Genomic DNA, 27,530 nt, shown 5'->3' with positions numbered 1-27,530 from the left:
ATGTGTCGTCTTATTACGAAAAAGCTGTAAATAGGAAAACGTTATTCACTAGAACTAAGGTTGGTTACCGGTAATCACTTTTCCGGTGTGGTGTCCCTAGTCTGCTGGTGGCGATCAATGATAGTATATACCGCCCCATGACACACGGAACGCTGCTTTTTGATGCGGAATCTTAGCTGCTACACTACAGTATAAAGAAAACATTAGTTACATGTTGAGACACCGCGTGAGGCGCCGCGCGGTGCCGGGGCGGCGTCTGTGTGGATCACTCGTGCACCGTAGCGCGGTGTGTAGGCGCGGAGGTGGAATAAAAAAACAATTGCAAAAGGTCACGGGCCCGCGGCGCGCCGGCAGTGCGCGCGTGGCCGGCGCTGCGGTCGCACGTCGCGTGTCTCGTCTCGGCCGCAGTCGCGTGCGATGTTGTGCCGGCGCCGCGCGCGCGGTGCGAACAGTTCGTGAGTGTCGCTGTAAGTAAACAATTGGTCCAGTTCACGCGGCAGCGTTGCATTGAATATTGTAGTCGTTATATGCGAAGGTGTTTTAATTAAAATATATTCGATAATCATTTTGATAAGAAACTTAGCAAGATACATTTTAATATTAAACTTACGTAATAAACAAAATTGCAATCTATATGTGACCGTTGGCGATATAAAAAGTGTTGTATATTAGCAGTTTAAAAATAACACTGGAAGAATAAATTTATTATTCAAAAACTTTACAAATCTTTTCACGTAAGTCAGTTTAAGCCATCATTAAAATTCCTGAAGTTGGCGGCAACATCAAAATAGTTTGAGCGTCTCTAAGGATTTAACAAGTAAACGGAAGCGCATTATATTTTGTACGATTCCGACGGTCGCAGTCAGCAGTTTCGATAGACTTCGGTTAGGTTTCGGTGAGGAGTGATCAAGGTTCCGTGTTGCTTATTTACATCTGGCTTAAATTCAAACGTGCCCGCCGTAATCTGAATGACGATGCGCGTGCTGGACATGCTTCGAGGTCGTGCTACTAGACTAACATCGAAGTTTTACGGCACAAGAACTAGCCGCCAGCAGACGCAAGCTTGGGCATTGATGTCAGTCACTTTCAAAATGTTTTGCACGATCGCTCAGGCGTTAGCTTTGTCCAGAGCACAAAGCTCCGTACCCGTATAAGCCTACCCAATATTATGACCGGAGTAAGAAATGATCCATGCTGCGAAATAATGTTGAAACTGGAGCCTACAATACTATTTGACATAGCCTCAGCTGACGAAACTTGTATCTATTGTGTGACTCTGGAAGAACGGTCTTGAAAAAGGGTGTTTCCGTTAAAAGAACTATACAAAAAAATTAAGAGTAAAAAGCGGAAAACATACGATGACTTGGTTTTTTTGTCTGGCAGCTTGAAATGCAACAATAACTTTCGTAAACAACAGAATAGCAACAGCAGTGTGGGTGGTGTGGATGTTGCGAAAAGTAGCGTCCACGTCCCGCCTCTATCCGATCGCATAAGCGATCTCGGCCAAATTAACGACCGAGCACTTGACTATGGCAGATGTGGAAATGTTGGATTATCCTCCTAACAGCTCCAACTCGGCACGATGCAGCTTAAGTTTATACCCAATAACAAAAGATGCCAAGGAAGCGGTGGCTGCGTTTGAAAACGTGGAAAAGAGGACAGGGTCCACTGTTCACTGCTGCTGGTTCATGCAACGATGCAGACTCAAAGGAACCTTTTGAAAATTTATAAATCATTAGAGTCGATATTCACTTTGCGTCGGTGTTCTAAGAACAGACAGCCCTCTCGTAGACGTACAAAGTGTTGCTAAGTTTTAGTCGACCGAATATATTTTGTATTGTCGCGGAGGAAGGCCGCATAGCGCGTGACGTAGCCACACTGTCGCGATGTTGTACCGGTTCCTACTGTGTTGTAGGTAAAAGAAACAGCGAACGCGGAAACAGAAGAAATATATTTCAATTAAAAGGGTAGCAGAGGACCTGCTCTGATTTTACAACGCAGGTCTGTACTCCCCTGATGTTGGCGGTAAGCAACAAGCAGCCGCACGACGTCCCAGGACTAGCCAGGCGGCAGCAGGTCGGAGCAGGATGTGTTCGTGCCGGTGCGAGGTACGAATACATTCAATCACAATGACCCGAGGTTATTTTGAGTATAGAACTCGTACCTGTGAATAGATGTCACAGTTATAATATACATATATAAATATATGTACAATTTGCTTCGCTGACAGCAAACCCCGAGATGGCTTGCGAAGAAGGAAGGAAAGAAATCGAAAGCTGTTGATGTGATTGTGTACCGTCAGAACGGAGTTACAACATTTGAAGCATTTGAAAACAAAAAGAGAAGACAGAAAAAACTCACTGAAAAAAAAATATAATGAATACAAAATAATGAAATCATAAACACAGAATAAACGTTGAGCACTAACTTATAGCTCGACGCTACTTAATATTAATGTTTGTATAATGTTTGTTGAACGCTTACCCCAATGCGGTGCGAGGCGATATAAAGACAGTGGCGTGAATGTAAAGATTCTCTGAGAATTAAGTTGAAGAACCGAGACGAGAATTTATAACTTAATTCGATTTAGCCCCGGCGCGTAACACGTAACATAGTCTGTGAAAGCAACCTACCCCAGGTATGAGCGTCGGTGCGTGAGGCGTCACATAGCTGGTGAACGCGACCGAGGCCAGGGTTCTCCTCCCGGGCAATGGATGTACACTCCTGCGAATTACAATGTTTGTACTAAAAACAACGGTTTACTGAGCCCATAGCACGCTTCTACAATCCCACGCCACTTGAGATCTACTGTGCGCCTCCAAGTGTCCGAATATGTTTTACTGTGTTACAAGTTATGTGACATTTCTCCAATTTAAATTTTTTCGTTAAAATTTAATTTAAACATATAGAACGCAAACATGCAACGTTACAACGCGGCTGCCGTATCAGCGCACTAGTCTTGGAACCGTTGACCCCCACGCACGGTGTGGCATTGCCCCCAAACTTCAGGGACAGAGAGCTCGTTTAGAGTTGATACAAACTTCCGTTACGCTAGTGCTTGTGCGCGGCAATACTCGCTGGTGGGAGCGCTGGGTTGCGTCTGCCCCGGACCACACCCGCGGCGATCCTCTCCGCCAAGAGGCGTTGCAAGCGGAAGCCGACGCTAAACGAGTGTCCCGGTTGAAAGAACGTCGCAGTCAATAATAACGGTCGGCATCATCTCGAGTCGTGAGGTGATGAGTAAATGATTTTCTTTGTAATACGTTGCCGTACACAAGCATCTTGACAATTTTATTACAATTTAATGTAAATACGTGGCTAAATGAGCGCAGCGTCCCTCTGGTGGACCGCACCAACACACACGTGTTGCACACGTGCGGCCACTGACACCGCGCCGCGCCTCGTGCAGAAACATCGTCACTCACCTGCCCCCAGGGAGCGCGCTCTTACGCCGCCGCGCGACGGCGAGATCGTGGGTTGACGCGCACGTCGTCAAACATTCTATTGTAAGGCTGCAGTGTCGGGAGGAGAGGGGGGGGGGGGTGGTGCCCGAGAGAGTGCTCGGGAAATCACTTCAAAGGTGTTCACCGGGCGGGGTGATCCCGCCTTAGTGGAATGCGTTGCGCACCGCTCCGCTGTTCGTTTTGTTTGTCTAATTTAATTGAAATTAAGATTTTGGTTTTGTCATAAAGCAGTAACATTGACGCGGCGCTCGCTTGTTACCTGTCGATGTATTCCAATAAAAACACATTTCACTATTGTTGCATTACACTTCCTTATCGCGTCGTCATTAGCAGCGGCTGTTTTAATAAAAATGGCGCTCGGACGGAAACGGAAATGAATATTAGTCAACGGAAACGAAAACGAGTTGTGTTTCAGCGGCCCCGACGTTCGCATGCGCCGGCCCGGATGAGCTGTGAAACGGGAAAAAGCAGGCGTTGGCAGAGGGCATGCGATTGGTTGCAGCGTGTCACCTTGCGGCGGTCTTCTGCGAGATGATGCTAAAGCAGCGAAGAGAATATTAACAGCTCAGAATTGATTTTGGCACATTTGGTTTTGTTCTTTTGTTCATACGAGGCCAGCTGTTGTGCTGGCGCCAGCGATTTAGGCAAATGGAGCGCGAACCCATGAGAGCCAGCAACCGCCGCGGTCACCAGCACTTTGCTCGTAAACTGCTCGCGCGGTGGTGCACTGCCAGTTATTAGACCACTAGATGTTCCCATAGTGATGTCACCAGTCCGTGGCATCCCGTCGTGCGGCGGCCGAGCGTCGGGGTCCGCGGTGCTGGCAGCTGTGGCCGCCAATGCGCAGCTCGGTCAACTTCGATGTTACCCCGACGCCACGGCCCGCTCGCTCGAAACATCATTAAGAAATGATCATTACGAGTAACCTGCTGTAGCACGTGCTCGACCGGTGACGCGATAACGTTTCCTTTAAAACCCGAGTGTTCAGGAAATCGGCGAGGCCACGCGTCCGTGCGCGACGTGACTGATTATTGATCGCTATCAATGACGGTTGCCTGTTGCTATTGGAATTGACGTGACGTCGAATAACGACGGGGCAAGGGCGTCCGCGGGTCGCGTCGCTGCCGGGGCAGTTCGGTCGAGCGGACCCCGGCGCCGGCAGAGGTTGAACGTGTCGAGGCTATCACCACCTTGTATCAATAAATTAAAAACATGTATATTAAATTAATAGCGTGAGTCTTAATTAACAATAGAAAAGCTCGTTTGGTTAATGACTGCATTCAGTGGCTCTGAGGTGGAAGTTAAATGGACGGGGTCTCGGACCGGACGGAGTCTTGAAAATAGCACAACGCGAGGAACTGCAGAAAAAAATTTGTTTTGCGGAGGAGAGCGCACAGGACACAGTTATTTAGAGGGTACAGTGATTCTTAACGCGATGTGGCCGCGGTCCGAGCGACCCGGCGGCCGCTCCGTGCGAGGACACGAGCGACGCGCGTCGCGGTGGCGATGCCCCTCACTAGTCTCACTGCGGCCTGTAAGCAGTAGAGCTGTCTGTAGCCCCGAGGTCGCGCTGGCGGTCATCGTGGCTGCGCGTGCAGGGCGTGCGGCACGTTATGTGATCGTGTGAGTTCCCCGCGCGGGACGTAACTCCCTCTCATTTAATCTCTATACTGTAATTATTTCGCGCATCTCATTTTAAATGTTCATAAAAATGTCTGTATTTCGCCGAGGAGGAAATAAATGAAAAACGCTCGTAAGAAAAGTAAAATTCGCTTCGGCCCTTTTCAAATCTCTTCGGACGGCCGTTGTCTCCGGGAAAGCTCTTTAAAACGTATTTGAAAGGTTTTTCCGCCTCTGAAAATTTAGCGAGGAAATGTATAAAAGTAATATTTTTTCAGTCGGAACGCACAAAAAATTGTCGGGAAATGTTTTGTTCGTTTGTAGCCGAAGTTGTTAAGGAGCGGCGGCCACTCGCGTTTTGTTGTCCGGTGGGGCGCAGTCGGTCGGAGTCGCCTCACATATGGGCGCTACACGGAGTCGGAGACGCGCGTCTAGGAGGTTAGCCAAAAGGCGCGCGCGCGCGACATCTCGCGCACCACCCGCGCGCCGCGGCAGTGTTTGCGCACGGGCGCGTATACATTACAACTGTAAGATTTCTGAAAGCCGCAAACAGTTTGGCGCGCATCTGTGGATACTTGTCATGCCGATTTTTATTTGAGATTAATAATTAATAGTTTTACTCTCTCATCAATTCGATTGCTGAAGAAAGTTTTTTTAGTAGTAAATTGCTTTACGGATACTTCGTGTCTGGGGACACTCTGTGGTGGTATTATTCTATAAATAAAATCTGTTTACGCTGCTGTTGTATGTTCAGGAGGAGGAGGCGCGATGCGTGCATGGCGCCTGGCCGCCGCGCTGCTGCTAGCGGCCGGGCCGGGTCCCGTGCCCGCTCCCCCCGCCTCGCCCGCCTCCCCTGTCTCGTCCACGCCGGCAGCAGCCGCCGCGCGCCCCTGCGCCGACAACGGGCTGTGCCTCTGCCGCGCCGACCACGTGGCCTGCGACGCCGTGCCATTCTACAGGTTCCCTGACACCGGTACAGCCACTCGTTCACGCGGGAGTAGCACGCACTCTGCTCCGCGCGCGCGGCTGCAGTGACGCAGTAAATCCTTGGTTTGCTGGCTGCGCAGAAGTTGTTCTCTGTTCTTTAACTGCACATTTTTTCATTATCTGTTACTTCGATGCTTGATTTTGTTGCTTGAAAAGATTTTACAGCGATGAGTTTTCCTTTACACATTCGCTCCGGGGTTACGCTGAACGAATGAATGTGCAGTTTTTGTGACGAGCGATAATACTTATGTTATTATAGTTTGATGTTGCATGTGTGCGAACTGTGTCCGCACTGGCGCATGGTGCAAAGGTGTGCGTGCGTTGTGCAGGGCGTTGGGCGCGGCACGTGGCCGTGTCGCGCGCGCGGCTGGGCGCGTTGGCGGGCGCGGCGCTGGACGGCCGGCGACTGCGCACGCTGCTGCTGGTGGCCGCCGGTCTCCACCGCCTGGAGCCTCCTGCGCTCGCGTAGGTATCCGCTCCCACTGCCTCACTATCCGTCGCCACTGCTGCACATTGCACAGTCACATACGAGCTCCCGTCTGCAGGTCCATGACGTCCACGCTGGCCTCGCTGGATTTGAGCTACAACGAGTTCTCAGACGTACCCGTAGAAGCACTCAGGGATCTCAAAGTACTAAATTGGCTCAATCTGCAGAAGTAAGTTACGTTATAATTATACCATTCTCTTTATATTCCGATTCAAGAAGATAATGAGTGATGCGTTTGAGCAATAGCTTCATCGGCATGTAACTCTTTTTGTTGCAGCAACTACATCGTCGATCTGAATCCCAAAATGGACTGGGGTTTCTTGGCGGATTCGTTGAGCACTTTGTCATTGAGTAACAACCAGTTGAGTTTTCTGCAAGAAGGCGCTCTGACGTCACTGCGGCAGTTGGCGCAGCTGGAGCTGGATGGCAATCGTCTCCGCTCGCTGGAGGCACACTCACTGCCCGGCTCGCTGGCGCTGTTGCGGTTGTCGGACAACCTGCTGACGCGTGCGCCGTGCGCCGCGCTGGCCCCGCTCGCCCGCCTGCGGCACCTGCACCTGCGCAACAACTTACTGGCCGCGCCTACGACGCCGCCCGCTCTTAACCATTCGTGCCGCGTCGAGCGCTACCGCATAGATTCTCTCGACCTCAGTCACAACGAACTCGGGGACGACTATGAGTTTGAGTTCACACAGGGACTTCAATTGAAGCAACTCGTTCTGGACCTTAACGACTTCACCGCCATACCATCCTTCGTCTTAGAATGTGGACGACTCGAGAAACTCTCGATTTCTCACAACGAATTAACGCATCTATCGGAGAGCGCGATCGCGGCGCTCAAGCGGGACCTCGAGCGGCTGGACCTGGATAACAACGAGATAGCGGCGCTGCCGCGTGGCATGCAGGAGCTGACGCGGCTACGACACCTGTCGCTGGCTTACAACCGGCTGCGCCAGGCGGAGTGGCTGCCGCCGCGGCTGCGCTCGCTGTCGCTGGCCGGCAATTACCTGGAAACGCTGCCGGCGGCGCTGGGTTCTCTGGAGGACGCCTCGCTACGCTACCTGGACGTGGGCTACAACCGCATCGCATACGTGGCGCCGGAGTGGTTCGGGCCGTGGTCGGCGGCACTAACCACGCTCAGTCTGCGCGGCAATCGCATCTCACAGTTGCCGGCCGACGCCTTCCCCGCCGCGCTGCCGCTGCGGGAGCTTGTGCTCAGCTTCAACGACTTGTACTACGTGGAGGCTAGTGCTTTCGCCAACCTCACCGCTCTGCAGGTGCTGGAGCTGTCATCTACACTCTTCAGTGGCGAACTGCCCGCGGGGCCTGCCTTCCGGGGCCTCACTTGGCTCAGTTTGGACAATAACAACATTCACGTGTTCTCCTCCGAGGACATGGACTATTTCACTTCCTTGGAGTATCTTAACTTAGATTTCAATAAACTTATCGAGTTCCCTAGTCAAATATTCGAAACGAACAGCTCCTACAAACTGAAGGATTTAAGGTTATCTTACAATTACATAAGCAGGATAAACTCGGGATTTCTCACGAGCCTGGCTGAGCTGCACAGCCTCGACCTGTCGTACAACCGCGTGCACAACATAAGTGAACGAACGTTTTCGAATTTATTTAATCTAATCTATTTAAATCTAATTGGAAACCCTTTGGAAACAATAGCGGACATCGCATTCGCTGATCTTCCCAAACTAGAAATCTTGGATCTTCAGGAGAACAAACTAGTTGAGTTTTCAATGAGGTACTTTCACAACGTGTCGAACGCGGAGAGTGGTTTCACCGTGAATGTCAGCCGCAACCGGATAGCGTCGCTGGTGGGCGGGGCGGAGGCCTACGTGCGCGTACTGGACCTGTCGCACAACCGCATCGAAACCGTGACGAGTTCATTTTTCGAATGCATCGCCGCGCACGTCCGTCAGATATTCCTGTCGCACAACAGACTCACGCAAATCGATAACGCCGGCTTCGGCCATTTGCCTAAGTTGGACACGCTCAGCCTGCACCGCAACAACATCAGCATCGTCAGGAGGAAAACTTTTGCAGATCTCGTCTCTCTCCAGATCCTGGACCTGTCTTACAACAGACTGGGCCAGTTGGCAGTGGAACAGTTTTACAACCTGCAAAAGTTGCGCCATCTACGGCTCAGCTTCAACGAACTGCGGGCATTACCGCGCGACTGCTTTAAGAACACGCTGCTGGAAAACTTGGAACTCGGCGACAATCGGCTGTCGCTGTTCCCGGGCAGCGCACTCGCGCAGGTGGGCTTCACGTTGCGGCGCCTGCAGTTGCCGCGCAACCGCCTGGAGTACCTCGACTCGGCTATGTTCCATGCGACCGCCTTCCTACACGAGCTGGACCTGGCGCACAACGCGCTCACCGTGCTACCCGACAACACGTTCTCCGCGCTGCCCCGGCTGCAGCGCCTCGACATCTCCTTTAACCCCATAAAAACTAACTTTAAGGAGCTGTTCCACAACCTACCGCACTTGCGCCGCCTCGCGCTAGCCGGCGCTGGGCTGCGCGCGTTGCCGCACCTGCCGCTGCCCAACCTCACAGAGGTCGACTTTAGCGACAACATGATCGCGTCCTACCGCGAGGTGGACGTGCGGCAGCTTGGCGGGCTGCGCGCCGTCGGGCTGGCGCGCAACCGGCTCACGGCACTGCGACCCGCCATGTGGGCCGGCCTGCCGCATCTCGCCTCGCTTGACATCTCTCACAACCCCATAGTGCGTATAACCTATGGCGCCTTTGACGGCCTCGACCACTTGCTGCATCTGCGCATGGACCACTTACAAAGTTTGGAAGCGGTCGAGCCACGCGCGTTTCGGTCGCTCGGGTCGCTGCGCTCGCTGGCGCTCGAGTCGCCGCTGGGGACGCCGCCGGGCGATGCGCCGCTGTGCGACGTGGTGGCGGGCGTGCCGTGGCTAGAGTCGCTGGTGGTGGAGGTGCGCGCGGCGGCGCTGGACAGGCAACTGGCGGGGCTGCGCGCGCCGAAGCTCCGCGTGCTGGAGGTGCGCGGCTCGGCAGTGCGGCACGTGTCGGCGCAGGCGTTCGCAGCGCTGGGGCGGCAGCGCGCGCTGTCGCTGCGCGTGCGGGGCACGGCGGTGAGCGCGCTGCCGGCGGGTCTGGCGCGCCCGCTTGCGCGCGTGCCCCACCTCGCGCTCGACCTCAGTGACAACCGTCTCCTGCACTTCGGTCCCTCCACTCTCTATCCGAACCTGACCGGATGGAACCGCTTGGCGACAAAACTTTTGCCTGGTAAGATCTATGCTAAACTTCAAATACAAAAGGTTGTTTTTGACAATGTAGACGCTGATATCTAATGACGTTGGTGCAGGTACCTTTTGTGTTGGATTTTATCGGCACTCGGACCCGGGGTCTGGAGTCGATACAATAAGGGAGATAATTATAAAACTATTCTTATCACATTAGTTCCGTGACGGGTCTAGACATTTCCCTGGTTCCCTTAATGGAACCGGGCTGTAAATCGCTCTCTGGTCCCGGCTTATATCGTGTCTTTCGCAGTTCTTTGATTGCGAAGCAGCGTCTGATTGCCCTTGAATTTGGTGTTTCGGGAGGACATGGCAGAGCGTGTAGTGGCTGACACTTAGTGGGCTCTAATCCAAGATACAGTTGGCCACGCTACCATTAGTGGGTTTGGACGAGTTTAGGCACTTCGGAAGTGTTCACTTAAAGGCATACCGTGTAATTGTGATAACATCGGGAGATCGAGGTCGCTGTGGAGATTGCTCTTAAGATTATTCGTGAAAGCTGAATAGATATTTTGTCGCTTATAGGTGTTCGTAATATGCAGTTTCAGGAATAGTTTGCAAATAATGTAATAATAAAATGTTTACTTCTTATTGTGCACAGTCATAGCAATGGGTTATATGGTACGCTGAGGAAGCCGCTGTCCATCCTGTGGACACTTGTTCGTACAAAGACATGCATTTTGAATTAATATTTGCTTCGCGCGTCATCGCGACTTAGATATTAAGTTCATGGACTTTTTAGTGCATATGCATCATTTTTTATAAAAGTAATTATTGATTGATTGCATTTCGAGAATTAGAACCCACGGCCTGTAATCGCAAGTGTCAGTTCTCGCCGCTGGGCTGCTGCCGCTACCAAAACAAGTGCTGTTGAATGTCAATGCAACTTGTCAACATGTCAATAATTATGCAACGCGCAAAATGAAAATGTCACAACTTAACCGCGCCCCGGGAACGGCAAATAAAACCAAGCGATCCGATCAAGGTCTAATTGGACACTAGTTTAAACTTAATATCTAGGTCGCGATGACGCGTGAAGCAAATATTAATTGAAAATGCATGTACTTTGTACAAGTGCCAATAAGTATATTAGGAGAAAATATTAAAAAAATAATAATAAAAAGATACCACTAGTTCACGGTTTGTGTCATTAATTATGTCAACCAATAGAAGAGAATTTGACACAACTGTAGGACATTTTTAGCCGCAGGGGTCAGATTTCTCCTGACAGGGAATCGTTTTTAAGTTCCCGTTTTTGAATATTTATTTTCGAAAGTTGATAGCTTCATCTGAATTTTATTCACTTGCTGGTACAGCAACAGTAGGTCTGGAAGTCTCAAGAGATGGAAGCGGAACTACTAATCTCTGGGCTTTAAGGCATTAAGATATGGGCCTATTGAGAGAGATTGTTTAATGGTAGTCTGTGTGTATATTTAGCAGTGGTATTATGGACAAACTGTTCATCGTACGTCTGTCCTTGCCCTGCCAAATATGTCTGAAAGCGCGAGCACTCGTTATTATTATGCAATAAGTCGCGCGGAGCAGTGAAGCGATCTGTGGCGGTGTGCGCAGGCGGGCTGGTGCTGGCGGACAACCCGCTCCGCTGCGGGTGCTCGGCGGCCTGGGTGGGCGCGTGGCTGCGGCGCTGGACGGCCGAGGTGGGCGGCGGGTCGCGGGCGGCGCGCGACGCGGCGCGGCGCAGCGGCTGCGTGCGCCCGCCGGCGCCGCCGCGCGCGCTCCTGGCGCTGGACGCCGACGACGCGGACTGCCACGCCAGCGCGCTGGCCAGCGCCGCGCCGCCCGCCGCGGGACCCCCGCGCACCGCGCCGCTGCCCGTGCTGCTGCCCGCGCTGTGGGCGCTGTGGACGTTCGCGCGCAGCTAGTGTGTGCACGTCGTGACGCAGCGTCGCTATCTTTCTAAGGGTTTTATACTTTTTCTACTCGTCAAACCAGTGCGAAGTATTTGCAAATCGCGTGTGCTTGTAAAAAAAAAACTTAAAAATGGATGACACGGATAACTGGACAACGAAATAATGATCGAAGTACTAATAACGATTTTTTAATTTCAATAAACCAAGTGATGAAAGATCTTTATGTGAGTTAAATACTGAGTGTCGGATGCTCGAGCTTCGTTATTACTGGGTGCATGTGTCTCGGCGTGAGTCGGCTGCTGCTCCCGCCGGCACCGGCGAGCGCGTGCCGTGCTGCGGGCGGCTGCCGGGGCGGCTGCCGGGGCGGCTGCCGAGGCGGCTGCCGGGGCGGCTGCCGGGGCGGCCGAGCCCGAGGTCGAGGCCATCGCGCCGTGCACGCGCTCGCCGTCGCACACTCGCTCACTCCCGCTGCAGTTTATTCGAACAGTTTTAATTGTTGTGGGAAAAGTTGGATTAATTGTGAAATATTGAAACATTATTATGTGAAACGAGATTGTAACGAAAAACTTTGGATGCCGTTTTGTGGTATTTTGTTACGATGGATACTGATGTAGAAAATGACTTCGCTTTGCGTTGTGCACAGCGCCGCGCAGCTGAGCTGTTGCCGCTGCTGTCTTTGCTGTGAACTGTGTATCCGTGCACACACACACACACACACACACGCGCGCAGCCGAGCGCACGTGCGCGCGCGGCCCGGCGCACCATCGGTTCGCCCTTTTTATGACTTTGTACGCCTTGTGAACGTTTATAAGCGGCCCTTTGTGATGGACCTGTCAATGAATTAAAAAATTTTATATAGCTGCTGTTTAATTTGACACAGAACTCCATCGTCGGCAGCCATGCGCATCAGCTGTCATTTTGTAAAGTCACAAGATGTTAAATAATATTAAAAATTTTAGACTTGCACTGCGACATTGTGTTTTGGCCGCAGTAGTCTGCCAACAATTGGGTCGCGGCGAGCGGGCGCATAGTGCGCATAGTTTATTGACCCGTCTGCATCCGCGCATAGTGCAGCGAGGACCACGCGACAAAGAAAATAGAGACGGAAGTTAAAATCACTTTCATCTACATTACCAAAAAAATAAAGCGGCTGCCGGTGTCGAAGAAACACGTTTGCTCCGTATTGAAAGAAAAGTAATTAACTTTACAAACAAAATTAGGCATTAAAATAAAATATGGCGCCGAAAGGTTGCCGAGTGCGACCACGAGCCGGCGCGGACGACATAGTCAAGGTCGCGGAAGCTTCTAGATGCGGGCGGCGCGAGACCAGTCGTCGTGGCGATATTTGTTCTCTTTGTTTAATTGCCTTGTAAGATAATGAAGCCATGTAAAATAAGCATCTTATGTTTGATCGCCGCGCGAGTTTGTTTGGCTTGTAATTATAGCAACACGAGCTCGCCGAGCACAGTGCAACACGAGCACGCCGCGCAGAATGCCCCGCAGAGTGCCGCGCAGAGTGCCGCGCAGAGTGTGTCACCGCTCGCACCGAGATGCATTCCTATTTACTTTTAAAACTTAGTGATTATTCTTGTGTACATCATAATCTAAGGAAAAGTTATTAGCAGTTGCAAAACAAGTGAAATTTTGTAGATTATTTTTCTATATAATATAAATTTATGTTTTTTTTACATATTATTTTTAATTACTTGAAATTACTTAATTTATAACATAGCAATCGAATAAAATCGAATGACCAAAGACTTGACTTACTCGTTTGCTGCTGAGGGTCCCCGCAACCCCGGTGCTCGCCGCCTAATAAAAACACTGACAAGGTCCGACCCTACGTGGAGTGGCATCCGTTGTAGGGAATGAACTTTCCTCATAAAATATCTGTAAAAATGGTTCGTACCGTCGCGAGCGGTGCGCGTACCGCAGCTCGATTAAAGATTGAGCGGCAACTACCTCCAGTGTAGCGCAGCGCGGGGCCTCGCGCGCCGCGCCCGCCGTGCAGCGCGTCGTCTGCGCAGCCCGGTGTACTTATAATGCAAGGGTACAGCGCATTCCACCTCGACAGTTACAAAACACTTTATTCACAAACAGAAATCTCTTTGACAGCTTGCTTCAATTTGGGCAGGGACGTCATTAAGCGGACTATTCACGTATGTAGGTGAAGCTTTGTGTTAAGCTTTGCTCCACGGGCGGCGGCAGGGGAGGGGGTGCGGGTGTCGGACATAAAAAAGTTAAAGTTTCACTCCTCTTGCGTTTTACAGCTATCAAAATATTATAAGGACATAGACCTTGTTCCTAGCGCTTGAGATCCTTGCGGATATGTAAGTGCCGATGAACACCTATCTTTGCCCGTTGAATGCAATCTGGTAAGTCATATCATACGCGGCAGCGGCGGCCGGCGAGCTCACAGCAGACCTACGTCTTTGCTTCGGGACTCCCTGGCTCGCTCTCGAAAGTCTCACTTTTGAGAGAGTGTACGTGTTGTAATTCATTCTATCACTTCTCTTGGAAATATTGAAATGCGCTGTAGCTTTCCTTACATTTACACAGAGTGTGCGGACTCGGTGGCGCTCGTCTTCTCAAAGCTCTCGATGCGCTCACGCTGGTTGAAAGCGAGCAGAAACAGAAACCAATCAAAGTGTGTAGTTTCTTTTGAAACCCATCGCATGAACGTTGTTTTTAGTTCATTGGTTTTAGGCGCAGTGGTGTCTGTATGAATACAAGTGGTACACTGTAAATAATAATAATAAATGGCGATAAAAAAGAGAAATTTCGACGCAATTTTCTTTAAATAAACTTTAGAGAAAATACGAAAATGTATCGGATTAGTTAAGCTGTTCTCAAGCTTTGGTAAGCAACAACAGAAGCGAACAAAAAGTGAGCCGCGCGGGCCGCGCGCTTGCTGATTGACTTAATTATTTATTTGTACACGTTGACAACTGTTGGCTCGCACCGGCGTGTTTCAAAGTGCGACCTTCATGTTTACAGCTTCTCATAACTCGTGCGGTGCCCGCGCCTCCGGCGGTGCGCGAGACTCGTTCGAAAATTATTTTGGTAATATTTATTTATAATGTGTTTTATTTGTTAATTCTATCAACCATATGAGATTATTTACACTGACCACTTGTATATGTTGTAGGAAGAATGCCACAAAACTCCAATTTGATAAATACTAGAACCAGTTTCAATCCCTCTATACCGGCACCTTGCACTTTAGAGCTACGAAAGTTTCAAACGCACTCTCACCTGGGAAAAGCGCACAACAAATTAATATCAGATTGTTTTAAAATTGACTACAATTTGTACTATATCTGTTTGTAATTATGCTCATTGCGTACAAAGTATGGTCAGTAATTCTGCATTGAATTTAAACAAAACCTTTATTAATGTATGACGCCAGAACGCGCTGCAGATAGGAATTGCTGGAATTATAATAAATATGGACATTGCATATAATATCTCTGAGAATTTATGAGACCCGATGTCGGCGCCGAGTCGCGTGTCCGCTGTTGCTCTGGGCTCGCACTAGCTGGCGAGCAGCGCGTCGCTATTACATTCCAATTATATTAACTTTTGCTGCAGTTTTATTTACACTCAGTGTTCAGTGAACAATGTACGGCACCGCTGCCGATACCCATGATCGAAAAAATGCCTAAAAATTTGGATACATTACAGAGACATCGCCAGAAGTAACTGTTGCTAAACAGATGCAACGTATTTGCGCACGTCCACTTGCTGCAGTTAATACCGCGCCTCATGCGTTTTGTTTAACATTCCGATCGGCGGGTGAAATGGTGCTCTCGTAGCGCGTGTTCAACGTTAGCAAAACGCAGTGCGGAATGCGCATGCGCGCGGGTCTCTCTCGTTAGTTAATTAAACACAGGAACCCGCGGTTTGTCTCTCCACCGAAATACGTAACGAAGTTTACCTCAATTGATCGAACGATGTGGTCGGAAAGTCCTTACTACTTTTGCAGTAATAGGAATTTGATTTTGTACTGCGAAGAGGATGGAAAGTCAGTTCTTGTGCGCGGGCAGTGCGGCGGGGCGCTGCCCTGTTCGCAGCTCGCAGCAGCTGCACTATTTATAGTCGCTTCTTCGAGCTCGCCGTGTCCATAAATCATTCCGGCGCGAAGCTAGCGAAATAAATTAAGTGGGTAAAAAGCTCCGGTTTCACTTCTTAACTCCATAAATTAAATTATTAGCTCTCTAGAAAATTCCGTTTCCACGCGGCGTACACAAGTCTCGTATTAAACAAGTGGAGTTGCGGGTGTAGTGACTAATTTACTGAGCTGACTGTAAGCTGGGCTTCGTACATCTGGGGCCATGAGTCGAGTCTACGCGGTGTCCGTGTACAAGCGCACGTGTTCTCTTCGTGCCGGTGTATGTGTACATACAATTTGGCGCAGCGTACACTCTTGCAGTTACAGCAGGCGTGTTAGCCTTCCCGCTGGCCGGGCGTCGTCTGTTACGCTGACGGCACGCCGGCGGTCGCCAGCGGGGACTTCGTGAGAGCCGTGGAAATGGGCGAGCTTGGGACGAAGCTTGTCGTTGCTAAAATGCGCGAGTTGGGATTGGAAATAGCGCCAAACAAGACCGAGGCGTTATAGTTCCACTGGTTTCCGCGTTCGAAAGAACAACACGACTCGCGCATCCAAGTTGTTGAGTACGATACCGCAATGGGGCGGCACACGAAGTACTTCGGCCTCACTCTGGAATCGCTAGAGCTTCGAACACCTCTTCGACCATCTCGTCCTCCTGATTGAGAGACCGGGTGCCTGCGCGGACTGCTGCCGAACTGTTGCGAACTTTCTCCCTGAACCTCTGTCGGATTCCTGCCTCCTGCGCGCTCGTGAAATGCGCGGCGTAGCAGTTGGAGTGGCGGATCCTGGTGAACGGCATCAGACAGGACCTTGATAATGTACTCATGACATTTGGACACACGAACTTTCGGCTAAAACCCTTAAAAAAAGTGAGTTTTTCGAAAATGTGTAAAATATTTTTTGTTTCACTCTAAACGAATGACACCCATGTGCATAATATTGGGTAAGTATAGTAAAAGAAAAGCTTCCTCAGCCGAAACAAACGCAACGACTGGTTTAGCTGTAGGAGATGGAGAAGAATTTGGAACTGTCAATACTTTTTCTCTTTTCCCTTCCAGCTTCTTAGCGGACTCGGGAAGATCATTACCAGCATTAGCCAAGTATCAAAAGTTGTATAAATTATTTAATTTGTTCCAGCGCAGCTCCCGTTAGACGTATCAACTTCAGATTTATTTCCCAGAAATAATAATTTGAAGACAAAAACTGATTAAGCAACACTCTTTATGTTATCTTCACAGATCATGTTAAATAACACAAGAGAGGCTTTTGACGGTTCTAATTCACTTTGCGTTAGAGCATGGGAAGCGAATGGAAACATACGCACCGAGTGATTAGCGTGTCGCTCGCATTGGCGACGTGCGGCCGCGCTGTGCTGCCCGTGTCGGCGGCGACTGAACTTAATTAAGAAGTCCATATGCTACCTTTTCATGCGAGTGCGGCTCTCATAATTTTTCATCAGACTACGATTCTCCGATAGCTGGATAATCGTGGGTAAAGTGGATGCAGCGCGTAATAGTCTTCACACAAAATCCAGCCACACAGCGTCGATTTATGTTGCTATAAGAAGTTCTGCTCGCAGTTGCCGCGTCTTCACTTTGTAGTGACATGAGTTATATGTTTCAATAGAGATGCGCGGACTGCAGTTTTTCATGTCACTCTTTAATTTGTTGCACGATTTTCCTAAAATGATTGTTTCGTTCATTCGTACTTTAAAATCAGAGACAACATGACATTGAGATGTGAACAATAGATCAAGAAACTTTAGCGAACGCAAGCAGGTCTCGTTGTGCGGTCGGTGACATATACTCTGGACGGTTATGTGAGGATGGAAATAATAAGCCAAGTGTGACAAAGTGGAACTATTTACTTTAATGAAGAAATCCCTCGGACAGTTTACATAACGACGCCATTCTAGAAAGATCCGCCGCTCATTCACTACAGCCTGTATATAATCCTGATGACATTGTGTTCCGTTCCGAGCGACCATGTTGCTTGCGCTTATATTGAAAATTGATGCGATGCTCGTGTCTCTCAGAACCAGTTGCTAGTTGAATAATCGTCGACTAAAGCACACGTCCTCCCCCTGCGCTCGCGAGCTTATTCTTGGCTGCGTACTGTCGCAGTTCGTCGAAAGCACAGACACAGTAAAGAGGAGCCGAGCGTTGTATATATTTATACTATAATGTGTAATCGTTTATTTCGCATGAATTCGTTCAATTATTTTATTTAATTCACATTTATGTATGACGAAGTCAATGTTGTATATTTAACATAGAAATTATTAAACTTTTACAAGACGCGTAAATAATTGTCTATTCCATAAATATCAAGTTGTCTTTATGTGTGTGTGTGCATCAGTGCATCGGCAAGACCCTAAGGGTTAATGTCAGTGCTACGTGCCTAGCGCCGCTTGAAGATTGAATATGGATCATGAACAAACATAAAAGCAAACAAAACGAGACGGTTAACCTCACTTGCCTTGAGCAACAACGTTACGTCGAGTGCTTCGAGCTGCTCCAACGGGAAAATATCCTATAACGCAGCAAACCTTCTGGCTGCCGGCCACCACTCGACCACCACCCGATAGTTATTATCGCAATATATTGTCAGGAGGATACAGTGTTCTTTTCCATCAAACTAATGCCATACTTCTCTTGTTACGGTATTTTACAAAATAATTATCGCACTGGACGTGGTATCCACACTTTGTATAGTTGACATATGTATACGTATATGTAATATATACCATAACGAACTGTAAAGGAAAAGTCTATTATATTTTCTTAAAGCTATATATATGGAAGGCAAAAAAGTAATAATTTTGTTTTAATTTTATATAAAACAAAGGCTGGAACTAAAACCAGCGCTCCAGCAATGCTGTTGTTAGTGTAGCATTATTTATGGTTCAATTATCGTTACTTACTGCTACGGGCAGCGCCCGCTCGCCCTTTGCAATGAATTAAACGCACTTCGAGTTAACACTACGGAGATAAGCTACGAAGCTGGCTACGGGCTGCGCGCTACGGGCTGCGGGCTACGGGCTACGAGCTAGGTGCTACGATGCAACGAGTTCGGTGTACGGGATGCGGAGGGAGAAACGGATTCATAATAAATTTTTCAGATCACGAGGTAACAACTTAACTAAAGCTGACATAGCCCGTACCATTCTTCGTCGCTACCACAGTTAGAGAGAAAAGTGGGAGTTCGCGAGTCCGTGACAAACGACCAATTGTGCCGTTGTTTACTAAAAAAATGAAAAAGTTTGAAATATTCATTTAGTGTTTTTCGCGGGATATCACTGAATACCATGAGCCTCGAGGCACGACACTAGTTTCTCCTTGCCAGTGTATCAACTATGTGAGCCAGTGTACTAACTATTCCTTTATAAAAGAAAATTAGTAAACAGTACATCAAACGTTTTTATTAATGAAATAATCAATAAGTAGTTGGGCGACGACGAGCAGTCGTCGTCATTAGATTAGAGTCCGATGGGGCGCAGCACACGCGCGGCACACGGGCGGCACACGGGCGCACCGCGCCGGCCGCGCCGCCAGGTACACAAGCCGCGCGCGCGACGCTCTAATGGAATTCCGATACGTGCCGCGATTTGCTGACAATTGAGTTTCCTCATCAATCTCCTCCCGACGCGTTGCCGACACTCTTTTCCACTTTACTGTAACGACGTTATCTTAGAAATCTCGGCGCTTCGCAGCGGCGACGTGCTTCCTGTAGCGGCGGGGAAAGAAAACGCGCCCGAATTCGCGGCCCCGAGTTGAACGATACGCTTGGACACGCACACACTCACGCGTGCTATATATATATACACACACACACACACATATATATATACACACACACATATATATAACTTCCTTCTGTTTTTTGTTGTTTGTCTGCAAAACAGAAGCAGAAAACAGAAGGAAGTTATTAGCGTCGGTGACTACGTCAGTGCTTATGTACGGAGTATTCATATGGTCCGACGCACTGAGCAAACAGGAGTCCCGACGGAAAATCGCCTCTGTTTATAGAGTCAGCACTCTACGGGTAGCTAGCGCCTTTCGTACAGTATCGGAGGATGCGGCATGCGTGATAGCAGGTATGGTTCCTGTTGCGCTTCTTGCAGACGAAAGAACTGATCTGTACCGAAGCAAAAAAAGCAAATCAGACCCAACTTCAGCTGAACTTAGAATTCGGGGAAGACTGAAAAGCTTGCAACAGTGGCAATCGTCCTGGGATAAGTCGACTAAAGGAAAATGGACGCGTAAGCTAATACCAAACCTAGAGCCATGGGTGAACCGAGATCATGGAGAGTTGAACTACTACCTGACTCAGATGATATCCGGCCACGGATGTTATCGAGCGTATCTCCATAGGTTCAAATACGAAGATTCCCCTGACTGTCCTAATTGTGTCGGAATGATTGAAGATGCAGAGCATGTCTTTTTCGTCTGCCCCCGATTTAACGAAGCCAGGAGGTCTTGGGAAGAAGGTGTAGGATGCAAAATCTATCCTGAAACTCTGATAGCTACAATGCTATCCTCGCCTTCGGCCTGGGAACTTACGAGCGCGTACTGTACGACAGTGCTGAAGGAGTTGCGAAAAACAGAGCAGGAGCGGAGGAAGTTGGCCTGAACAGCCACTCTATCAGAGAAAGCTGCGGCTAAATCCCCCCCGCGAAGTAATGCCTAACGGCCATGCCGTGGGGACCAGGGATACCGAAGAGAGAGGATTGTTTTTAGTCGGTATTGATCTAGATCGAGTCCGACATACGGGGCACCAACATCAGGCCCTATGATACGTAAAAGTATTTTTAAACCTCTATAAAAAAAAACACACACACACATATATATATATATATATACATAAGCGCTCTTATTTTTAACCGCGAGTCTGTGTTCGTTTTACTAGCACTTGTGCAGCACCACACGGACATCGAACGCAAAATTAAATGGCGACGAAGTAAAAATAACGCCGAGTAGAACAGCATAAAAAATGCCAGTCATACAATATAAATTAAATTAATATCAAAAACCGAAAAATCTCCCACGAAAGTGAAAAATATATCTCCCAACCACGCGGGCCCGAGAAAGTTTCGGCAGTTTACGCGAGCGCGGCACGACTCCCCCCGGAAAACCGTAGCCCGAAATAGAGGTCTTCATTAAAAACAAGTAGAGAAGAGATATTTAATTACTTTATAAAAAAAGTTGCTGAAGTTGGAGATTTCATTTTGGATAATCGCCGCGCCTTTGATGTGATAAGTGCCCGCCTCCGCCCCCGGCTCCCTACCGCTACCCGCCGCCCTGCCGGAAGACTTTTTGGTAATGGCCCTTTGATATCTTTTACTTCACAATATTAAAGTGGGCCTTTGTAAATTAGCAACACAGTATATTGTCCTGCTGCTCACATCGGTTCCGCTCGCATGCAGCGCGATCTTCAAAGATTTTGTCTTTACGTGGATTTACCACGACGTGGAGCCACGACGAATCTTTGCCCGACGAACAGTCGAACAACGCGCGCTCAGATTGATGTCAGCAGTAACCATAACAGATAATCATTCGGATTCCTCCTGCCGCTGAAGTGCCTGGCCCGACGATAAGTCTTATTCTACAAACAACAACAACAACGCAACAGCTCACGTCGCTTTCCATTTACTGGTAACTAGTTTGTTTTACACAAAACACTAATTTACCTCATGCACCGTCCGACTTGTTCTGTGAGCGAGCAGCGGTCTTTTGCACGTTCTACAGGACCCCTAGAGTCGCACATGCAGATCGTAGCTTTACTTTGGACCAAACGAAAACCTTTGTTCGCCGGCGAGTATAAGTGCATAAGTCTCGGAGCCCCGCGCTGTTGAGTTAAAACAATTTTTGCGATCAACTTTTGTCGGTCGTACCGATCGTCTTGCGCTTGTAGGCTTGCAAAAAACGTACGAGTTCCATAGCTTCTGTCGCGTACTAAACATCTATGTATTGAGATTATTGAGTTTCTGTTATATGATGACTTTATTTGTTTTAATACATGTCCTGGAAAGCTTAAAGCAAACAAACACTTTTTAACACTTAACTAATTTACTCATAGCCATTGAGATGTTTTCTCTTATAGCTATTGTAACCACAGCAACGGCAATATATAAATATGGTTCCTAATTATCTGTGTACATAAACAAATATCATAACTCGTATCTTGTCTAACTTGTCCATTTACCGTCAGCCATATGCTTTGCCTCTCGCTAGCGTTCGTAAGGGCGTCTGTGCAAACGTCTGGAATTAACGTTGGCACGGCCGCGCGCGAGGCGGGTGCAGAGGTTTCCGTAGCCCGCAGAAGTTTGTCGGGCGCGCGGTGGTCTCGCGTGTCGCTACAAGCGCATACAAAGTGTACCGCGGCGCTAATTCCGCTACAAGTGTTTTTTTTTTTTTAAAGAAATTAACTCCAATTCGCACGGTAAGGCGCGAGCGTGCAGTGGTAGTGGCGGGACGACGTGGGTGGGTGGATGAAGGGGGCGGGGGGCGATAAACTAACGTAAATAGATGCAGACCAACAAAACAATCGGAAAGCAGTTAGCGGCGACGGCGCCGCGCGGCACGCCCGCGCTGCCGCGGCGCCGCCGCAAGCTTGTCGCGGTAGCGGGCGAGCGCGGCTTTTCATCTCTAGCGAGGAGTTTAGACGCCACCCCTCTGCAAGATCCTTGCCTAGCTAGGCTGGTAGGCTCATTGGCTGGATTTAATCAATCAAAGTGAAACAAGAACCTCTGAGACCGGTTCTAGTGGTAGAACTTGCATTAAATAGCCATGAACGTATGTTAAGCTAGTTTGTGCTGGTACTCACTGCAGGTGTCGCCAAATCTATCGTCTTTCAAGATTAGAAAATAAGCTACATTGTTTCGGCAAACAGCGTATGAAATTTATCGGCAATCGCCACGTACAGCAGCCGATAATGTTCATTACAAAAGACAACTACATTTCCAAGTTGTACCTACTTGCCAATCTATGACCTTTAGAGTTGCAGGTGTTGTGGGTGGGTCTGCCAAGCGAATCCGAACCCATATGCTCTCGTATCTGCGGCTTTCGTTCGTGCACTGCAGTACTGTGCAAGCCTTTTTGGTCCCTCGGGTATTACCTGGACAGTTTAAGGTTGCGACGACTACACTGTGTGCACATGCTTGGAGCATTACGTTGTGTAAATGTCGGCATCGCCTCCGCTTGTGACTTGCCGACGGGGCTGTGGCCGGCCGTGGGACCCCGCGCGCTGCGTCGACAGCAGTCGCTGTGAGTCGCGGTCGGAACAGTAAACAAGATCTACTGCGGTAGACAAGAGTGCCGAAGGGTCGCGTGTCGAGCAGGAATTGATTTCTTTTGCGCTGATTAGTATTCCTACAACCGGTGAGAGGTGAGGAAGGGGGGGCGGGTCGGAGCCGGGAGGGCAGCGTCGGCGGAAAATCTCGACAAGCTTAATCCGTTAGTGCGACAAACCGCCGAATTGCTACCAGAAAGCCTAAACGGTCTCGTTAATGGAGCAAGTTTGTTTTCCCGCCGCGTCGAGTGCAGCGCGGCGCCGGGCACGCCCGCACGCCCCCGCGCCCCCGCGCCGCCGTGCTCTTGTCACTTTAACCTCCTGGTGGATGCAGCGTGCACTATCATTTTTTAGATTTTTCACAATTTAGAATTAGCATAATACAAAACAAATAAAATTGCAAAATTATCACAAAAAATAAAAGAGATCTTTATGTACGCATTTGTAGAATAACCGAAGTTCTCGATTTCAAGTATACAGTCGTGTTTCGCTTTGACAGACATTTTGCGGTTGACGAGGTGACTCGAGACAATATTGGAGCGGAAGTCTCTTTGTTTAGTTTGTAAGCTAGCGATGCCAAGGGAGGCACCGGTGGCTTTCGGTGTGTATGAACGCGGACCACGTCGCAAAATTGTGTTACGTGTATGTAGTTGCCTCGACAGAACCGCAACAGTGATGAACGCGCGCGGCTCCGAGCTGCCGACAAAGACGTTCAAAGTGTGTGCGCCGGGCGCGACGCTCCGAGCTCGGAGCTCGGGAATTAATTACAGGTAGCCGGGTGGGGGACGGGAGGGGTGCGGGGCGGGGAGCGAAGGGGCCTGACACAGCAAACAAGCTAACGTATGCTCGTTCGATGAAAAAACAAAATTAAGCTCAGTTGAGATTAATTTGTTAACCGCCGAGCGCTTTACAACTAGACTAAGTGAACTGAAAAAGAAAATGCTGGAGAGGAAAGCTTTCCTCGTGCAGCGTCGCGCTCCGCCCGGACGCGCGGGCGGGCGCCGGTTTATTTTCAATTGTGTTCACTATCGACTGGACATTTTATTTTGCTTTTGCCGATGAGAATACTTTCGAATGTCTTTTCCCGCATGTCGTGAATAAAGTCGTTTAGGAATCCGTTGCCCGCGTGTACAGTGATCAGTGTACAGTGTACAGTACAGTGTTCGTACAGTGCTCAGTTTGGTAGCGAACGCTGCCACCGACGCAATGCACGGAGCCGATCAACTAATTGAACACACTTCTGCCATTAACTGCGGAGTGCTAGAATAACGCTATTTTATTTATTTATTAATTTCATATCAACGTCTAACTTGAAAATATGTTTAACTCGATGTAGTGAAAATAACACAGGGTGACTGCAAATCTTTAATTTATAAACATTTAGTTTTCCCATGACATGCTTCAGCTCGAGCTAAACTCTGCTAAAAGGATAATGACGGGATACCTTCGCATGTCTTTACCAGTGCGTAATGTCTGCAAGTAGGCTTGTTTGGTAAGATCTTCATAGTGTACATCTACTGAATTACCTCCTTTTTTATTTTTCGTCATTACATTTTTCTTTTTTTTTGTAACTATATATTAGTATTTAATTCAAATAAGAACTACTTATATGAAATTTAATGTTTAGTCTAAAGTCACGTCGAGTGTTATCCGCGCCCGATACCAAACACCGGCCGCCACCAAATGCGCTGCCGGACAAAGTGCGAGCGCGCGGCTTTTCTATTCCGCGCGGGGCTTATCGCGGCGGACATTTTTGTTGAATTTTATTCGATTTAAAATTTTACTCTTTGCTAGTTTTATTTATGAATTTGTCGCAGCCATCGCTATTGTGTTTAGTCCGTTTCATTCAACAAGCAGGCATTTTCGTGTCACGCGAAATTTGCTGAAAAAGAAATGTACAACATATGCAATTTAAAAAACATGCGCAATTCCATCATTAGTTTATTTTAGTAATTTTTACAGTTCTTCGGATCACATTTATGTGGTAACACTTCTGATTTCAATCATTTTTTCTCGTTGCATCATCGCGTACAATGATAATTTGTTAGCGTCAAAAATGCACAATTTAATGAGAACTATAACCGAACAGCGCGTACCTAAATTGATATCTTACAAGGAAAGCACTTAAATTTTCAAACGCGCTCTGATTTGCATACAACATACCCTGTCGACTTTTTATGTAATTTTTCCAAACAAAGAAAAGGACCAATATTTAGCCACTTCCGCACATGCAGTGGTAGTCATGCAGTAAAATGCACCGCCCGCCAGCCCGCTGACAAATGCGTATGCGGCAAACAATGCGAATCACACAACCGCCACCGCCAAATCACCCAACACGCGCTTCACCCCTCCACGGGGCACCCCCAGGAGCCATGCCACACCGACCAGCGCCAAACACTCTGTGTCGAGTGTACATCCGTATCAATCACTTGTATTAGATTGTGAAAGGAACGGCTAATGCAGTTTTATTAGTTGCCCCAAAAGAACGCGTGGGTAAGGACACGCGTTCTTTTGGGGCAACGAATTTAGAGCGCGGCGCCCACGCAACGCCCACGCGGCGTCCCCTGACCGCGCTCGAGCCTCACGTCTCAAGGTCTTCTATCTATCTTATTAATAGATAAAATAATATTCCTTAGTACTATTTATAAACGGAATTGGTTAGACTTTGTAAATATTTTCCCATTCGCTGGCTTTTCTTCGCGCGAACGGTTCGTGGCATGTATGTATATTATTTTTCACTAAAACTAGAAATAAGGGAGATCTTTGATCCAAACAAAAACGACATCGTGATCCTCTATAATAACACAATAACGTAAAACAAAGCAACGACGCGTGTCTGATACGAGAAGAGTCCGACAACTAACTGCGTCCAGTTTGTTTACGTCAGCTTTCAAAAAAATCTAGTCAAAGTTGAGAGAGAATATGTCTGTCAGTAGAGCGTGGCCGGCGGGCGGGCGGCGCGAGTGCTAATGCGCTTTTTTAGTTCGCAAAAAACTCGTGGAACATTCATTGCGGCGTCAATGGGAAGCGGTCGCCGCTGAATTGGTGTCACGCGCGTCCCGCCCCCGCGGACTGCTCGCAACTGCTCCTGCTCATATTTTCCGGATTTACTTTTCATTTCCCCGGGGCGTGTAATTGAATGTGAGTTCCTTTTGTATTTTATTAAGTATATACGTTCACTGATTATTAACCACTTTATTTGTAGAAAAATGTCGTTTAAGTTAATAATCGCAACGGCGCGTGAGTTCTGTGCAATAGTTTAGAACGGCATGTCATGACTATTCGTCAGTCAGTTACGACCATTCGCTTTTTATCATTTTTCAACTATTCACAAATAAGTTTTGTAAAGTAAGAAAAGGACCAATATTTAGCCACTTCCGCACATGCAGTGGTAGTCGTGCAACAAAGTGCACCGCCCGCCAGCCCGCTGATAAATGCGTATGCGGCAAACAAAGCGAATCACCCAACCGCCACCGTCAAATTACTCAACACGTGTTTCACCCCTTCACGGGGCATCTTACACCGATTAGTGCCAAACACAGAGTCATATTAATTAAAAAACACATTAAATAAAAGTTTTGTAAAGTTATCATTTGTAAGTAAGATAGAGGAGATACTCTGAAGAACTGATGAAGTAGAACGAGAAGTTTCAGGCGGGGCGATCCGAGCTGCGTCTGTGCGTCGCCTGCAGCGGCTTGCGTCACACGCTCAAGAAACAACGTTCAATCTCAGCTGTAATGTCTCGGACTGTTCGAAAGGACAAGGCCGTCTACTTCCGCGGACGCTTCATTAGCGTTGGAAAGGTTAACGAGCAGTTAATGTCAGATGTCGGCCGCGAGCGCGTCGGTCGGACGGTTCAGTGGAGACCGGGCGTCTGCGACCAGAGGTGGCGCATAGAGTCAGGGAGAGCTGACAGACAAGACGTGTCATTTCGAAAATATATTTAAGTAACGATTTACTTTGTCTAGCACTAATGTGACATATAAAGTTAATAGCATATTTCGGAAAAATAGCATCAGCAGTGTTTTTTAATTAGTTTGCGACGTCAGTTTCGCCGACGTCACAAAACCTTGATTACTACAATACACCTCCAATGCAACATAGTTTCGGAGATTCTCTTCGTGTTCAACTAACAGCACTTTAGAGCTCGGAACGCACCAGCGGTTCAAGCTGCAACCTTTTTTTCTTCGTGCCTTCTTTGTGCCGGTGCATCGTGATTTGTGCCCACCGACGAAGTTTAGTTGTTAGTTCTTAACATTAAGTGTTTAAAATGTACCTGTACGTTACAAGGAGCAATAATTACGCAATTTATCAGCACATTCACGTCAGTATACACCGCATCGCACAGCGGCACTTCAATGACGTTACAGTCGAGATATATCCAATCCTACCCACTGCGAACAGTCCAATACA

At 48.4% G+C, this 27,530-nt stretch overlaps 1 protein-coding gene across 1 annotated transcript; it reads left to right on the top strand.

Annotated features, from left to right (window-relative positions):
- LOC137932381 (chaoptin-like) lies at nucleotides 1–14,335 on the top strand. The gene is given in 8 exon segments (XM_068775987.1): nucleotides 1–26; nucleotides 329–441; nucleotides 5,965–6,057; nucleotides 6,401–6,536; nucleotides 6,617–6,727; nucleotides 6,836–9,831; nucleotides 11,418–11,642; nucleotides 14,193–14,335. Coding segments are annotated over 8 exon segments (3,843 nt in total).
- Nucleotides 14,336–27,530: the final 13,195 nt, after the last annotated feature.

Source organism: Battus philenor, unplaced genomic scaffold (genome assembly GCF_028537555.1).
Source record: "Battus philenor isolate CCGP_79_NKW_IND1 unplaced genomic scaffold, ilBatPhil1.0.hap1 SCAF_9, whole genome shotgun sequence".
Classification (NCBI taxonomy): Eukaryota; Metazoa; Arthropoda; class Insecta; order Lepidoptera; family Papilionidae; genus Battus; species Battus philenor.
This window is presented reverse-complemented; position numbering and strand designations above follow the sequence as displayed.